Source organism: Oncorhynchus gorbuscha, linkage group LG07 (genome assembly GCF_021184085.1).
Source record: "Oncorhynchus gorbuscha isolate QuinsamMale2020 ecotype Even-year linkage group LG07, OgorEven_v1.0, whole genome shotgun sequence".
NCBI classification, from domain to species: domain Eukaryota; kingdom Metazoa; phylum Chordata; class Actinopteri; order Salmoniformes; family Salmonidae; genus Oncorhynchus; species Oncorhynchus gorbuscha.
The window spans coordinates 60819792-60836361 of NC_060179.1; the positions used below are offsets into that span (position 1 = coordinate 60819792).

Sequence of the window (16570 nt, forward strand, 5' to 3'; positions counted from 1 at the left end):
ACCCTCACCTCGCAGACGGTGCAGTGGTAGCGTGTCTCCACGTGGCCCTTGCACTCATTGCAGGTGTAAACGAAGCGGTCCTGGCTCTGGTTGTGGAGCTCCACCAGCATGCACATGGAGCTCCACTTGGACCTGCGCAGCGAGCTGAACTCCAGGTGTTTGTCGCGGGCCAGGGTGAGAAAGGCGTCGCGCCCGTCCATCAGGTCGCAGGCCATTAGGCCGTCGGGGTCCGTGATGGGGCCCAGCGTGTTGGACATAGGCGCCGCTATCAGACGGATCACAAAGAATACCTGGCGAGGAGAGAGCAGAACAGAGTTAATGGAGAAGACATTTAGACCGGTTTTATTTTTATGTTGTTTGTCAAGGGTAATTTGAACTTGATTGTACAATAGAGGGCAATATATGTTGGGGTCATGGATCACATGTACAGTTGAAGTCGGAAGTTTACATACACCTTAGCCAAATACATTTAAACTCAGTTTTTCATAATTCCTGACATTTAATCCTAGTAAAATTGCCTCGTCTTAGGTCAGTAAGGGTCACCACTTTATTTTAAGAATGTGAAATGTCAGAATAATAGTAGAGAGAATGGTTGATTAATCTTTTATTTCTTTCATCACATTCCCAGTGGGTCAGAGGTTTACAGGCTTCCCACAATAAGTTGGGTGAATTTAGGCCCGTTCCTCCTGACAGCTGGTGTAACACAGTCAGGTTTGTAGGCCTCCTTGCTCGCACACGCTTTTTCAGTTCTGCCCACAAATTTTCTATAGGACTGAGGTGAGGGCTTTGTGATGGCCACTCCAATACCTGGACTTTGTTGTCCTTTGGCCATTTTGCCACAACTTTGGAAGTATGCTTGGGGTCATTATCCATTTGGAAGACCCATTTGCGACCAAGCTTCAACTTCCTGACTGATGTCTTGAGATGTGGATATTTTGAAGCAACAATTTTCCTGGCTCATGATGCCATTTATTTTGTGAAGTGCACCAGTCCCTCCTGCAGCAAAGCACCCCTACCACATCATGCTGCAAACCCGTGCTTCACGGTTGGGATGTTGTTCTTCGGCTTGCAAGCCTCCCCCTTTTTCCTCCAAACATAATGATGGTCATAATGGCCAAACAGTTCTATTTTTGTTTAATCAGACCAGAGGACATTTCTCCAAAAAGTACGATCTTTGTCCCCATGTGCAGTTGCAAACCATAGTCTGGCTTTATGGCAGTTTTGGAGCAGTGGCTTCTTCCTTGCTGAACGGCCTTTCAGGTTATGTCGATATAGGACTTGTTTTACTGTGGATATAGATACTTTTGTACCTGTTTCTTCCAGCATCTTCACAAGGTCCTTTGCTGAGGTTCTGGGACTGATTTGCACTTCTCGCTACAAAGTACATTAATCTCTAGGAGACAGAACACGTCTGTTTCCTGAGCGGTATGACAGCTGCGTGGTCCCATGGTGTTTATACTTGCGTACTATTGTTTGTACAGATGAACATGGCGTTTGGAAATTGCTCCCAAGGATGAACCAGACTTGTGGAGGTCTACAATTTTTTTTTCTGAAGTCTTGGCTGATTTCTTCAGATTTTCCCATGATGTCAAGCAAAGAGGCACTGAGTTTGAAGGTAATGTCAATTAGCCTATCAGAAGCTTCTAAAGCCATGACAATTTTCTAGAATTTTCCAAGCTGTTTAAAGGCACTGTCAACTTAGCGTATGTAAACTTCTGACCCACTGGAATTGTGATACAGTGAATTATAAGTGAAATAATCTGTCTGTAAACAAAAAAATTACTTGTGTCATGCACAAAGTAGATGTCCTGATCGACTTGCCAAAATTATAGTTTGTTAATTAACAAGAAATTTGTGGAGTGGTTGAAAAACTAGTTTTAATGACTCCAACCTAAGTGTATGTAAACTTTCGACTTCAACTGTATATAGATAGCACATTAAAGGTTAGCACAGGTGAGAGAGGGCATACAGTTCTTACCATATCACAGAACATGCTCATAGATTTCACCTCTACGCCTTTTCTATGCAAATATTTGTATTGGAACTAAACCATTTGTCTTTTGTATGCTCAATAAATGGGAACTTCACCCGAAAAGAGTTCATGTTTGGAAAACAATTTCGGCTCTCTCCTGTGCCATTAGCTTTTTATAGGAAATCGCCACTACAACGGTCTTAGTGGAAAGTGTTTAGGTTGTAAAAGTGACTCGTTCAGATCTTAAACATGATTCTCACCAATTTACTCCAAGCGAGGCTGATTTACTAAATAATGTTCGCAACTTATGTTCAGAAATACAATAAAAACACGCAACAGTCACTCCCCCCTACCTCTTTGTGCTTCTCCATGCTGGCGTAGAGTTTCTGAGAGAGGTCATTGGACACGTTGGGTAAGCCTGGCTTCTTCTTATTGGCTCGGCTCATGCTGCTCTTATTCTTAGAAGTCTTCTTGGTGTTCTTCTTCTTGGCGTTCTTGCTGTCGCCCTTCGTGGCCTGGAGGTGAATTACACACACCACAGTAGTAACCATTTTTTTATATTTACAACCAATGTAGAAATGCAATTCATACAAAAAAATCATTTTGTAATAAGTGAAACATAAAAACAGAATCAAATTATCACACTGATTGAAAGAGATCAAATGAAATCACATCAAAACAAACCCAAAGATCCATATGAACACACTGCAATGTACCTTGTGGTAAATGTCCATCCCACTTACATCTATGCTCTCGTTGGAAGTGCTGTTTTCCTCTCTCTTCCTCTCCTCCTCCTCCTGCTCCAGCTCCTTGATGCTCTCCTCCAGCACGTTGGGCCAGAAGTCCCCCTCAAAGTACGGCAGCTCCTTGGCACTTGTCAGACGGTCCTCCGTGGCCTGCTTGAAGATGTCCTGAGCGAGGGACAGAAATATATTAAACCCAGATTTAACACTCCACTCGTCCTGCTTTATGTAACAAATGAGTAACACCACTTCAAGTTGTCACAACATGAACGGTGATAAAATGGTGCTTCTCAGAGGCCAATTCATGACTGTCCTTGTGTGCTCAACCCTCCACTTGCCGAAGACGACAATTTAATAAAATTCTAACTTTGACCCCGCAAGGACCACTCAAGCCTCTTTACCTTGAAGTCATGCACAATACGCTCTGCCACAGCCTTGTCCAGCATCTTCCTATACCACTCCTGAAGCCTCTTGGGCTTGGGGATCTTCTGGTCCATAGGGTGACAGTGGAAGATGTAGTCGTCCCCTTCACTAGGTGGGCACGCCCAGATGTGACCCGTCGTGTACCCCAGCTTCTTGACATACTCCAGATAGCCAATGAGAATCTCATGGTAGACGCCTGTCCTCAGAGAACGAGGCTGGAAGAAGTGAACACTGTCCAGGTACGAGATGTACACGCGTCTGGGGAGAGATGAAGAGAGGAGAGAGCAAGGATGAGGTCCAGTCCTTAACATTAACATAAAACTGCTCCCCACGGAGTTGAGAAAATGTACCCTTCCAATAACTATCACCTCTGATTGGGAGGAGGGCAGTCCGAGCCGTACTCCTGTACATGCATGCCGAAGAAGCAGACATCAGCTCCATCGATGTCCTCAAACGCAAACAGGGCTTTCGTTCTGTATGGGAATGACTCACACATCTCCCCAGTGTCCACAAACCTGGAGAGAGACAAGAGACATCTGATGCTAGAATGACTGCATGCATACTAACAGGTTTGGTAGGTTACTTTCTAAATGTAATCCGTTAGTTTCTATCTACAGTACCTATGCATAATTAAGAGTAACATAACTTTTGGATTACCCAAACTCAGTAATGTAATTGATTACTTTCACTTACTTTTCAATTACTTTCCCCTTAAGAGGCATTAGAAGACAAAAAGGATCCATCAAACGCATTTGGTGTGTCATCATAGTGGCCTCTGACTTGTGGTCAGACTTGCTCAGGTGAAACAAACTTAAGTCCAATGCAACTGTTCTCAATATTAAATCATTTCTAGATAACAATTAAGTACCAAAATGTACTTCTTAAAAAGAGCAATTACTCAAGCAAGAATTTAGCTAGGACTGTCGGAGTGGTCCGAGTTGGGAGGGGAAAACTGAAAACTAGATATTGGCAGAGAGGTTTGCAACTCTTTCTTATTGCTCTATTAACCAATTTACCACCTGGTGATGTCACCAGGCAGGCCAAAACGCCATCCCACCACAAAAGGCTGACATTTCAAGTTCTTTTCAAAACAACTCTTATACAAAAAGGCTATTAATAATTTTACAATTTGACCATATTATTCAAATCTCATAGTGTGGAAATATTAAAAAACACAAGAAAATCACATTTTTGACTGCACTGGACATTTAAATTTGCACCTTTTTTCCAATGCTAAATTGAATGTCACTGTTTTCTCAAAGGTGACATAACGTATTTTTTCCCACAAACATCCTTTCTGAATTTAAAAGTAATCCAAGAAGTAGAAATCTAGTTTTTCCAAAAGTATCCAAAGTGATTATATTTTTGATTGGTAACGTAACTAACTACAGTTAGTTTTGGTATACAGATTACATGTAATCAGTTACTCCCAAACCCTGCATACCAATATATTTATATATTCACCATCTTTCATCATTCAGAGTTACTGCTTCTCCATCTACTATGCTCTGGTCTCAAACGCTTTCTACCTTGCAATTCTGAAACGGAAAACAAAAAACCTCTCAAATTCTGAGATTTAAAAAAAAGGTGATCCAATCCTCTCAGATTTACAGTGCCTAGGGGTAGCGGCTAGGGGTTGATTTGGGATTCAACAAATGACTACATTAACCCCACTCGTTCTGCCTCTTATCTCTTTCTCCTGTTCTACTTCAGGGAAACACGCTCACTATTCCCCCAGTGGTGCCTGTCCCTTACCTGGACTTCATGCCTGGTTTGACCTCCACCACCTTGTCTGAGACGTGGACCACTCGGATGGTGACGTCACCCGACTCAGGGTGGCTCTGACGCTTCAGGTAGTCATTCACTCTAGTCTCCAAATAACAGCCCAGCTTAGTGTGGGGCAACCCTGGAGAGAGGGAGATAAGCTTCATTACAAATAAGCTAGGTAAAGGAGGGAGGAACTACCTCAAATGGAGACGGATAAGTAATATTTAGGGTTAAAAAGGGGTTAAAAAATAAAAAAAGACATCGGTACTTACTTTTGGCAGCATACTTGTTCTCTCTCCGCGTCTTATTCAACTTCTTTAAGCAGCCATCACAATTAAAACTGGTGGGCGAAAGAGTTAATTAGCGTCAGTAGAGATGCCAGAACCTTCTAATAAGACTAACTGCTTCCTCTCTTCTGGTTACAGGGAACAAGGCATGCAGACAGACTTACCCTAACGGCCAGATAGTGTCGTTGTGCAGGACACAGATCTGGTGCATCTTACGTCCGCAGTCCATACATTCCACAAGTCTGCAGAGAGGAAAGAGAGGAGAGAAATAAATTAGACTGCTTACGTCGCCACAACTAAATGTAATTACTCAACAAGACGGTGGACTTACAATTCAGGATCCAGTGTGTCATTCTTCTTCTTCTCAAACTGATCTTTACCGATGGAACTGAAATTAGAAAGAAGAAATGTAACACACATACCGCAACAATAGCAACCAGGCCACCCCCAGTTACAATGCCTCATGAAAAAAAATACATTGAAAGGGTAAGGTGGATGAACCACAGTCTAACCAACCAATAAAATACAGCTTCTTAAATGAACCACAGTCTAACCAACCATTAAAATACAGCTTCATAAACTCCAAATGACAATCAAGGTGAAAGCATTGGTTTCTCTGGCAGGGCTCTCATCCAACATTTCATATAAAGTTTAAGACTTATTTGGCCTGATTTTCAAATATGCAGTGTTTTCATCCCAATTTTGATTTACTGAAGAGTTGCTGCAGAATAAATGTAGGCCAATAGAGGAAAACAACAATCTACGAGAGGTGAGACAAACAATAACTGCGACAGTAGAGATGTACAATAAAACCAAATCAACTACTGTAGGAGAGAGAATACCACAGACATGTAAGGAAGACATTCACAATAACAGCAAATGGAGGTACTTTAAAGCTGATATGAGGGAGAAGCTTAGCATATGAGGAGTCAAATAAAAGCCTATAGATAAAAGTATAGAATAAAGTTTACGTTAAACCAAAAGAAAAGTTGAGGGAAGGCTAGTGGATGGTAACGTTCTACTCACGTCGGAGGCTGGGAGGGGTCGTCTCCCAGGGACACGTTGTCCCCCTGGATTTCGTTGAAGCACTTCTCACAGAAGTGGTACCTGCCAGCAAGAAGCCCAAATTTTGGTGAACTACACCGTTCCCCAACAGCACAGCCAATCACAGAGAAGGCACGGAGAGGCAGCCACCAATCAAGGCATGACAGGATGGGAGCAAGCACGCAGGCACACAGGAGACAGGAGGAGCGCAGAGCAGGCAGGGCAGGTGTCGTCGTCAGAACAGCCAATCATGATTCAGGATGGAAGGGAAAGGGGGGGATAGATGGGGTTTGGAGGCGCATGATTGGACCAGACAAAAGCAAGCCAATGCAGATGTCACAAGCATTGACGACACAGGGAAAGGGCAGAAAGGGTTGGATGGAGGATTGATTTGAATGGTGAGGAGAGAACAAGACAACATCCAGGACAACAGAGCAGAAGGCCAAGGCAAAGCACAGATTAGCGTTTTGGGCAGGAGAAGATGAGCAAAACCATCACAGCTACATATACAGCAGTGACAGAATCAACTGGAGGGGAAGCCTGGGTCAATGCAGATACTGAACAGATGAACAGCGACACAGACAATTATTCTATTATAGAGCTCATTTTAAAGAGGGTCCTTTCTCATCTTCAGTCAGGTATCAGTGCTGTCACAAATAATATTTGTGAATGTACATATTCGTACCCGATCACAGCCTACAGCTCTTGTTAGAAAGTGAAGTTTGAAGAAATGTCCAGAAAGGCAGTAAAAAAGGACCGACTTAAAATGTAATTGCGTTAAGCACATGGATATTAAAATGGGGAAAAACGTGGCAAACCATTTACTCCCAGAGAAACACAAAATCCAACATACAGTCATTATGACATTTATCACCGTGTGTATGGGTGTGTGTGTGAATGTGTGTGTGTGTGAGAGAGACACACACACTCGGCTCCCTCTCTACCTGTTCTGGTAGCTGAAGTAGGCAGCGTCCCGGGGAATAGTGCACAGCTGCTTCCCATAGCAGCACAACGTCTGGGGAGAGAACTCCAACTGAAGGGAGGGGAAAAAATGCAGGAAAGAGAGAAAGTTAGATGATAAATCAACACTTCTTTACTCCCCAAATCCCCAAGTTATTTGTATAGCGCTTTTCAATACAAGTAACAAAGTGATTCACATAAAATAACAACGGTACAAACAAAGACAGGGGGAAGGACAATGAACAAAGATTACGAATGAAAAATCATACAATAAAGCATCTTTATGTTCAGTAGTGCCAGGAGTTGTTTCCGGACCATCCAACCAGGGAAAACTCTGGGCCCAATTCATGATTGTGACACACCAATATACACAAAAGGACAAAGACGATCACTGTATCAGTATCTAGAGCTTCTTCACCAGCCAAAAACAATCCGTTTTCATGGAGGCAATTTGGCTAGGCCAAAGGAATGTGCCAGCCCTGGGTCACATGGCCCTTCAGGCTCATAGTACATGACAACAGCTGTCCGGCCTTATGGTCCTTCTGAGGGGCTTAACCCTGACATCCACACCACTTCTCTCATTTTCATAAAAAGGAGTCACTCCGGTCATCCCTGTGGACCACTTAGCAAAGTCATAAATAGCTGCAAGTTTATGTTCAATATTAAGTGTTGAAATGTAATATGGCGATGTTATGCCAACGCTGAAATTAACCACCCCTCGTTTTGGATGTGAAACTAGCAATGCAATAACCACATCTAGCTGGGAACTATATGTCACACACACACACAGCTGAATACCAACCAGACACACACACACACCCCCATCTCACCTTCCTGCCACAGCAGTAGCCCAGGCTGACCATGACAGGGTCTATCTCAGCCTCGAACACCTCGGCCAGCTTGGAGCAGTACTTGTAGACGCGGGACGTCTTGCGGTTGTACAGCCAGGCGTTGTTCAACATGACCCAGATGTCATCCACGTATTGCCAGGGTTCCTGGTACTGACCAGTGTCCAGCTTACGCTTTATAGTGGACAGGTCCATTGGGGTCTTCACTATGTCAAAGTAGTCCTGGAGAGGGGTATGGTCAAGTCAAGTTTCCTTTATTATTTGACAAGTGGGAAATTTGTGTAAAAAGTACATATCTTTTTAATAGAACATTAAAACCAGACTAAAACAGTGTGAATGTACAGTACATACAGGTATGCCCAGTAGATGAGGGTCCACAGGCTGTCTGAAGGGCAGAGACTCTGGGTCCTGGCGATACAGAGACTCCAGGGTAGGCATCAACGCCTGGCGCAGCTCCTCTGGCTTGAAGACTGAGATAGGTGGGAGGAGAAGAGGGGAAGGGGTAGAGAGGTTAGGGTTGAAGTTGGATTCAGAAACAGACTATAACTCCGCAAGAACATAACCACAGATAGTGTATAGACGTACAACTTGCACATAGTATATATGCCGTCACAGAATCATCAACAGAATAAAGCAGTCCTTACTCTTCTTCTTGCTCTGGGCACCAGACGGAATACCAGGGGAATCTGATCCCTTCTCCTCCTCTTTCGGCTCCTTCTTCACCTCCGGTTTCCGGTCTTCCATCTTCACCCTTTCCTCACTCTTAACCCCCGACGATGACAACGTTTCCATGGGAACACCTTTGCCCCCTTGGCCTCCACACTCCTCTTTCTTCACCCCCTCCATTTTGATGGGTTTGTTCTCAGTCTTGATGTTGGATAGCTTCCCCCCCTTGGAGCAGCCTTCCTCCCAGTCGTCCTCCTCGTCCTGCTGCTGCTTGACCTCCGCCTTTGGGTCCACGGAGGCCGAGGCGTCCGACTGGGAAGCCTGCTGGGAGGCCGTGTCCACACTGCTGACTGACGCTGGGGTCAGAGCCTGACAGTCCTGCGACTGGAAGCCACCCTTCTGGGACATCTGTGAGGAGGGATCGAGAGAAAGCAAAAGCTAAAAGTTAGAAAAATATTGATACTACAAGAGAATGCAACAACAACCCCCATGGGTGTTACAGTGAGGGAGAGAGTCAGGCGAGAGGTCAGAGGAAATTCCTAAATAATTGTTTACTACATTGACCATTAACTGCTCCATTTTGCAGCTGTATGTATCATGGTGGAGTCAATGTTGTGATCACTTCTGTAAACCAATGTCCTATTTATACCATGTCTTGAAAATGGATGATTATAGCAGTATGTTTCTTTTCTAAATGATCAAATAAATCAAGTAAATTAATCTCACCGGAGTGCGAGGCGTGCGAGGGAGCTGGGCCCCATGGGGGTTGGGTGTTGTGGAGAGGTGACCAGGGTGAGATGGCGTGGTGGCCCCTGCTCCCATTCCCTGCTGCATGGGCTTATTGGAGCCTGGCCCCTGGCTGCCGGGCCCTAGCTGCTGCTGGGGGCCTGGGGGGGGCAGCTGGGGCGGGTTAGGGGTGTGGGGCTGGGGGGTCTGTGAGCCTGCTAGCCTGGGTGGTGTTTGGTGGGGTGTGGGGGTGATGCTGCGGGCGGGGGAGGGCGAGCTCTGGCGCATGGCCGAGAGGTGGGTTATTGAGTTGGGCTGCTGGGGGTTGTTGGACGAAGGGCCTCCACCCACACTCTGGGGACCCATGGGCCCCACCGAGGGGACACCGCTACCCCCTCCGACCGAACCGGGCCCGGCTAGAGGGCTGTTGGCGGGGAGAGGGGAAGGAATGGGCATTGGAGTCTGTAGGGAGAGAGAGGGAAACGGAGAAAACAGATGAGGCATTTAGCATTCATACATTATTCAGAGGTTAACATAAACCATGTTCAACAGGGACATCCTCCAATAAACCACTACATGAGGACACACTAGTGCAGGCAGGAGGGTTTGACTGGTGCATATACAGATGTGTGGGAACGTATTAGTGATTACATTTAGTTGGTTTAGTTAATATGATTAAATTCAAAACTATGGTTGCAACTTCCGAAGTTCACCAGTAAACTACAGGAATTTGAAACTTTCCATAAGTATTTTCATAACGTAAAATATATAAAATCATAAATTAAGACGATTGTAATATAAATAAAATGACAAAGCTGTAAAACATCCTATATAGAACCCATCAAATACAGTTGGTGTTACGAAATGAGGATTTCAGCATGAAATATCCTTTATATTGTTTACACACATTTGACCCTGTCAATATGTGTTGTAAATGTTTTGAAACCAAATTGGTGGCAGTTGTGAAAAAAGTTAATAGTTGGAAGAGTTGCAGAGTTCATTGGAAAGTATGTCATTGTTGATAACAGCCTTTCATGAATAAATTATTTCTGGGTAACAATTAAATACCTTAATGTGATTTTTAATTGAAAACAATGGTCAAATAAATTAAAATAGCTTAGCAAAGAGCAACTTCTCAAGCAAGAATTTAGCTAGGAGTGTATGGGATAGGTAAACTGAAAACTAGCTCTTCTAGAGCTCTTACACTAAAAGTGCATAATAATTTTCACAATGTCACAGTATTTTGTAAGTCGCTCTGGATAAGAGCGTCTGCTAAATGACTTAAATGTAAATGTAAATGTATTATTCCAAACGGAGTGTGGAAATATATATATATATATATATATATATATTTTTTTTTTAACTGTTAAATCCCATTGGACTTGGCAAATACAAAAATGACAAAACTCAAGCAACTTTAGTAAAATTTGGGTAGTTAATAACCTTAATTAAAACAAACAGCATTGAAGCCCTTGTATGGTCAAACACCAATACTTTTTGCGTACCCAATCTGTCCATCGACATAGACCACATACTTCCACCTCTCTCACCTGTGCCATGCCTCCCTGGTTGCCTTGCTGGTTCATGCCGGGCTGTGCCATGCCGGGCTGCCCCGTGCCAAGGCCTGGTCCTGGGCTGGAGCCTGGGAACTGTCCCTGGGGAAGGTACTGGTTCTGGCCCACGTTGGGCTGGCCCATCCTGGGGTTCCCCATGCCCATCTGCAGGAGACAACAGACATGGTTTAGAATAGAACTTATATTAGTCCTTTGACACTTTGGATACTGGGGATTACGCTGTATGTGGCATCAATGTATACATTAGTGCTATGACATATGGTTCCTCTTGCAATGGAATAGGTCTATAAGATATATTGAAGACTCAAACTTTTATATTTGGGTATAATGGTTTATTTTCAAATGAAAAGCTTATGCCCATTAAGTGCATGTAAAGCCTGATGAGCACACTGACCTGGTTGATGGGTGTGAGGGGGAGAGGAGGGGTGGACCTCTGGCCCATAGACTGCATCCCCATCTGGTTGAACTGGTTCATACCTGAAGAAAAACAGCCGTGAGGAGCATATAGAGAACACCGCTAGTGTAGCAATTAGGGATATGCATATTTCCCTTTGAGGATACATGGGATATGATACGTTTTAGTTTGAAACGAGTCGGTGCGATTCGGTTTGATTAGAGAACGAGTCAATGCACTCGCATGTTGCATAAACACATTCATTTTTCATTCCAAATTCAAATCTGCTGATGATTTAGCTCATGAGCTGGTCCTCAAAGCTGGATCGGTCTACACTGACCACTGTGTGAATCAGGGTTCCCCAACTGGCAAGCCCAATGTTTCATTTGGGCTCCCAAGTTGAGCAATTAGTTTGGTTTTTATTGTTGGACATAAGATTGTAAAAACCAGGAAATCAGCTCCAAGTTATTTTAATGTTGGAAATCTGTTCCCCAGTATTTCCACACATGGAGACGTGATCGTATACAAATGTATGCAAGGTTTGAAATGATTATGTTTCAGTCAAATAATATATCTGTTTAGGCTTCTTGCAGTCCACAAATTACTTGCTATTATGTTCCGGCCCCCCGACCATCCTCTCAAGAAATTGGCCCATGGCTGAATGCAGTCGGTCTAAATGGTGTATGTACTTTTGATTGGGGAAGCAGCAAACCTTCACTGTGGGGACAACGTCGGCGATGCATTTCCTGATGAAGCCGGCAACAGAGGGGATTAGCTCGTCGATGCCATCGGCAGAGTCGCAGAACATATTCCAGTCAGCGCTATCAAAGCAGTCCTGCAGCATAGCCTCCACTTCGATGGAGCATTTCTCTACAGAGCGCATCATGGGTACTTCCTGTTAAAGCATCGGTTTGTAAACAGGAAGCAGGAGTATAGAACCATGAACTGATTTGCCCAAGAGGGGACAAGGGAGGGCCTTGTATGCTAGCTTGTGGGTTGAGTAATAGTGGTCTAGGGCGTCATCACCCCTAGTGGCGAAGGAGACATGTTGATAGAAGTTGGGCATCACGTCTAAAGCCTTGTTCACACTGCAGGCCCTAATGTTTTGTTTTGTTTTTCAAATCCGTTTTGAAATACTGACAGTCCAAAAGAGAAAATTACAAGTGACCAAATCGGATGTGTGTTCAGACAGCGGTCATTTGCTAACATGGCTACAATATTTGTCATAGTAACGACGGGTGTTTGCGCAGTGGCGTAGGCCAATTGGTGATGGTGCTCGTGTTTCCAATCACTCAGAAGTTATGCAGCAAGCCAAGGTGACAACACCTGCCATGGACATTTCCCAGTTGCTTAGTCATTTTTGGCTAGCCACATCAGTCAACTAGCTAGCTAGGTAGCCATTTAGCACATTCACTAAATTGTTTGTAAACAATTAACAAGCTAGTTGGCTACCACATGTTCTTTCTTGTTAAACTGTCAGAGTAGATAGCAAGCAACAAGAAATGCCAAATAAGTCTAAAAGAAACACTTGATGGCAAATAAATCATTTGACCCTTTAGACAAGTCACATGGCTAGGAAACAGACTTGTATCGACTTTAAACCACCTACCACAATCAGATTCCATGTTTCTAAAATTGGACATATGAGTCATTTCAAAACGGTCAATGTGAACAAGGCTTTAGTGACACGGAATCAAAATCACTGGCAACAAGAAAAGCAGCCTCCGGGTGCATGGTTTCTTTGCTCGTTTATAGCCTCATACAGTACCAATGAGTATTTCTTGTAGTGGATAACTTTTTGGAGCGGTTTCCAAGTTAATAATAAATTAATTTTCCCCCATGTGAATACAATAAGAAACTGGGAACATAGATACATTCAATATAATTCATGAGTGGAATCAAAACCTCTGTTTAAACCCTTTCTCATGCTTGGAGTCTTCACAGATTTGGCATAAATCATGTGACAAAACACTTCCCTATACTGCTGTTTGTAATATCATATACTAAGCATTTAACAATTGAATTACACTTCGACCTTGATCCTGTGAAATGCCTAGATATTTCTGTCACTCTTTTTGTATGGATACCTCTTAACATTTCATATCTCCCTATGTTACGGTGTGAAAACAGTTTATTGGGACACATATTCAAAACAAGGTATGTGAATGCAAAAATGCTTCAAACAGAAAAGGGTACATTTTATGATGACATTTTTTTAAAGTTTAAAAATCCCTACCACCATTAACAGGGTTCTTCAATAATTACGCAAAATAGTGATTTGATGTGCATTTGATGTCTAGCTTTTTAGTTACACGGGGACACTATCACGCAACATCAGGATTTTCTGAATGACAGTCAAGTCATAAAGAGCTTGTGTGATACTGCATGCGATTTAACAGCCAGGTGCAGCAATTAATGGTGATCTCGAGGATCGACGTCTATGTTGTTACGGCGGTCAAGATAATTAGCCTACTTCGTGGACGACAAATCAAAATTCCTGAAGTAAGATTAGTGTACATTTTGCTCGTTTGTTATCCGAGGTTATACAGAGCAATTGAGAATGTGAACTTGTTTTGTTTGACAGGAATCAAAATGTTTTAAATGGCTTGTTTTTCATTTTTGCATATAAACCCCAAAAAACGTGATATTTCAATGTTCAAATGTGGGTGGGGTTAATTGCCTGGTCAAGCGCATAGCCAACACTTCCCGTCCTTTCAAAGTAGAAGGGCATTCTTCTAGCTCCCTTCTATAGATAGATCTGTTAATTAATAACTGCCTTACCGTGCATTGATAAGGTATGTTTTCTGCATAAGATAGTGTGTATTGACTTATTAATGAACTGTTGGTACTGTAAATTGTTAACTGACTGATATCCTATCCATCCACTGTTAATCTTATTAAATTTGGGGTGGCAGGTAGCTTAGTGGTTCGAGTGTTGGGCCAGTAACCGAAAGGTTGCTAGATCGAATCCCCGAACTGACAAGGTAAAAATCTGTTGTTCTGCCCCTGAACAAGGCAGTTAACCTACTGTTCCTAGGCCGTCATTGTAAATAAGAATGTTCTTACATGACTTGGATAGTTAAATAAAATATATATTTTTTAAACAAAATGCTATACAGCCAAAACCAGCATCCATTGCTAGACTAGAGACTTGCCCTAGTCAGTGGTTGCACATATAACTAGCTGGAACGAAGCAAGGTGTGTAAAGCAAATATGTATAATTAAAATAAAATAAAAACAAAAGATCTATTTACAACAGATCTCCAGCTACTCAGAACCGTCACATCAGTCTGATAGGGTGTAGTGGGTGTGTCCAGCTTACACCGGTGCAAATCTGTGTGTATAGCAATAGAATTAAACATCCAACGAATGCCTTAAGTGTGGAGGTGGAGGCCCACCACACTCCGAAGGGTTGTAGGGTCCAGAAACAACCCATAGACACTTGTGGAGATCTGAGAGAATTGGACAGGTGTAACCAATATCACAAAAATTCCACCAAGCGTATCAGAGGGTAGCTCTCACTATGTTACCACCCATCAATCCCTCTCAGATCTCAACAAGTGTCTATACTCTGGGTAGTAGGGACTAGGGGCTGCTTCTTGACAGGCCATGGGAATTATGGTAGCTCAGTCGGTCATAGGAATGGGATTGAGAAATCGAGTACTTGAACGGTCGATGTTTAACATCTTTTTCAAATACTGTAAAACTATTTGTAAGAAATTGCCTTAAGTCTACATTAACTTGCTTTGACACTAGTATTCCATTTTGGCATTTGAGGGACACACAAAAAAAAAATATATATATGAATGTACCAAGCATCACACTTCTGCTCCCCAAATTCCCTTTTCCCTGTCTCATGCAATTGAGTTACGACTGCTCCCTCCACACAGTGTGCGCCTAAATAAATAAATGCCTATAAAAACGTATAGAACTGTTAAACGTATAGAACAGATGGGATACACAAGATATACGTAGAATGTATGCACACATGACTGTAAGTCGCTTTGGATAAAAGCGTCTGCTAAATGGCATATATTATTATATTATTATATATTAGATATAGTCCTTGCCAAATGACAACAGCTTAATCACAAATTCTAAATGGACTGGTTGACTGAAGTAGGGAAATGTGGGTGTTGCAACAATGAGCTGTAGTTTTGGAATAATTTCGTCATTATCCGCTTACTTTACTTCGCAGTAATCACTACTTACCACAGCCAGTCAAAATTGGCTAGATCATAAATATTCTTACATGTATTGCATTTTGGTCTTAAGGTTAACAGTGTGGTTAGGGTAAGGTTTCAAATCAGACAGGGTTTATGACTCTGTGGCAACTAACGTTAGTGACAACTTTACTTTGCGAACTGCTAGTGGTATTTAGAATTGGTTAGCCTAGGCTATAACCCCCCTAAATATACAGGTTCCACTGAAAATATACAATAACATGTCTTTGTAAAACAAAGTATTTATCAGAATCATTAAGCATAGGCCGACTCGCCAAACAGATATCCCCATGCAGTGTTCAATGCAGAATTGCTAATCCATACAGAAAGTTTATTACTCAGGTTCCTTCAATTAAGTCTGTATATCAAAAAGACAGATTTGGGTTTGTAACACTGAAAAGTGTTTTTCAACTTGCCAAATTGAGCCACGTTTCAAATAATCACTAAGAATAACTGATCCAGATGAGAGATGCAAATCACTTCGCACTATTATGTCCTATTTCATTTATTATATCCTGGGGTTGTTGTTTTCTTTTACTATAAAAAAAGGGTGTCTGGACTGTGATATGGGTCAGGAAATAATTGTCTGCTAAATTAACAAAACAAGGCTATGCCATTGCACAACCACAAGCAAGCAAGCCCCACACTGCTGAGGTTACTACTTTTTTAAAGCTTATATAATATAAGCCAGCTAATAAGTTTCAATACATTTGACTGAATATATACTGGGGGCAGCAGGTTGCGGATAGAATCCCCGAGCTGACAAGGTAAAAATCTGTCGTTCTGCCCCTGAACCCACTGTTCCTAGGACATCATTGTAAATAAGAATTTGTTCTTAACTGACTTGCCTAGTTAAATTGATTATTGAGGCAATTTAGCAATTAGGATAGGTTATCTGTAATGGATGATAAATTAGGCATTGTTACACAGTTGCCATAAAGAA

At 42.6% G+C, this 16570-nt stretch overlaps 1 protein-coding gene across 3 annotated transcripts in view; it reads right to left on the bottom strand.

Annotated features, from left to right (window-relative positions):
* The window catches only part of LOC124040150 (histone acetyltransferase p300-like), a 50424-nt gene that overhangs the window by 6301 nt on the left and 27553 nt on the right, over positions 1-16570 (bottom strand). For 2 of the 3 annotated variants that reach the window (XR_006839690.1, XM_046357053.1), the window contains exons 12-28: positions 11405-11487; positions 10987-11154; positions 9437-9898; positions 8689-9118; positions 8396-8514; positions 8027-8266; positions 7181-7269; positions 6219-6299; positions 5524-5580; positions 5357-5434; positions 5178-5245; positions 4894-5044; positions 3507-3653; positions 3117-3396; positions 2689-2883; positions 2326-2487; positions 9-290 (exon numbers count right to left, since the gene is read on the bottom strand). Coding sequence is in view for 2 of the 3 variants with exons in the window: in XM_046357053.1 (XP_046213009.1) it covers positions 9-290; positions 2326-2487; positions 2689-2883; positions 3117-3396; positions 3507-3653; positions 4894-5044; positions 5178-5245; positions 5357-5434; positions 5524-5580; positions 6219-6299; positions 7181-7269; positions 8027-8266; positions 8396-8514; positions 8689-9118; positions 9437-9898; positions 10987-11154; positions 11405-11487 (3092 nt within the window). In the remaining variant the exon portion in view is untranslated. The remainder of the gene's footprint in view (positions 1-8; positions 291-2325; positions 2488-2688; positions 2884-3116; positions 3397-3506; positions 3654-4893; positions 5045-5177; positions 5246-5356; positions 5435-5523; positions 5581-6218; positions 6300-7180; positions 7270-8026; positions 8267-8395; positions 8515-8688; positions 9119-9436; positions 9899-10986; positions 11155-11404; positions 11488-16570) is intronic. The other variant, XM_046357054.1, reaches the window with a different exon arrangement.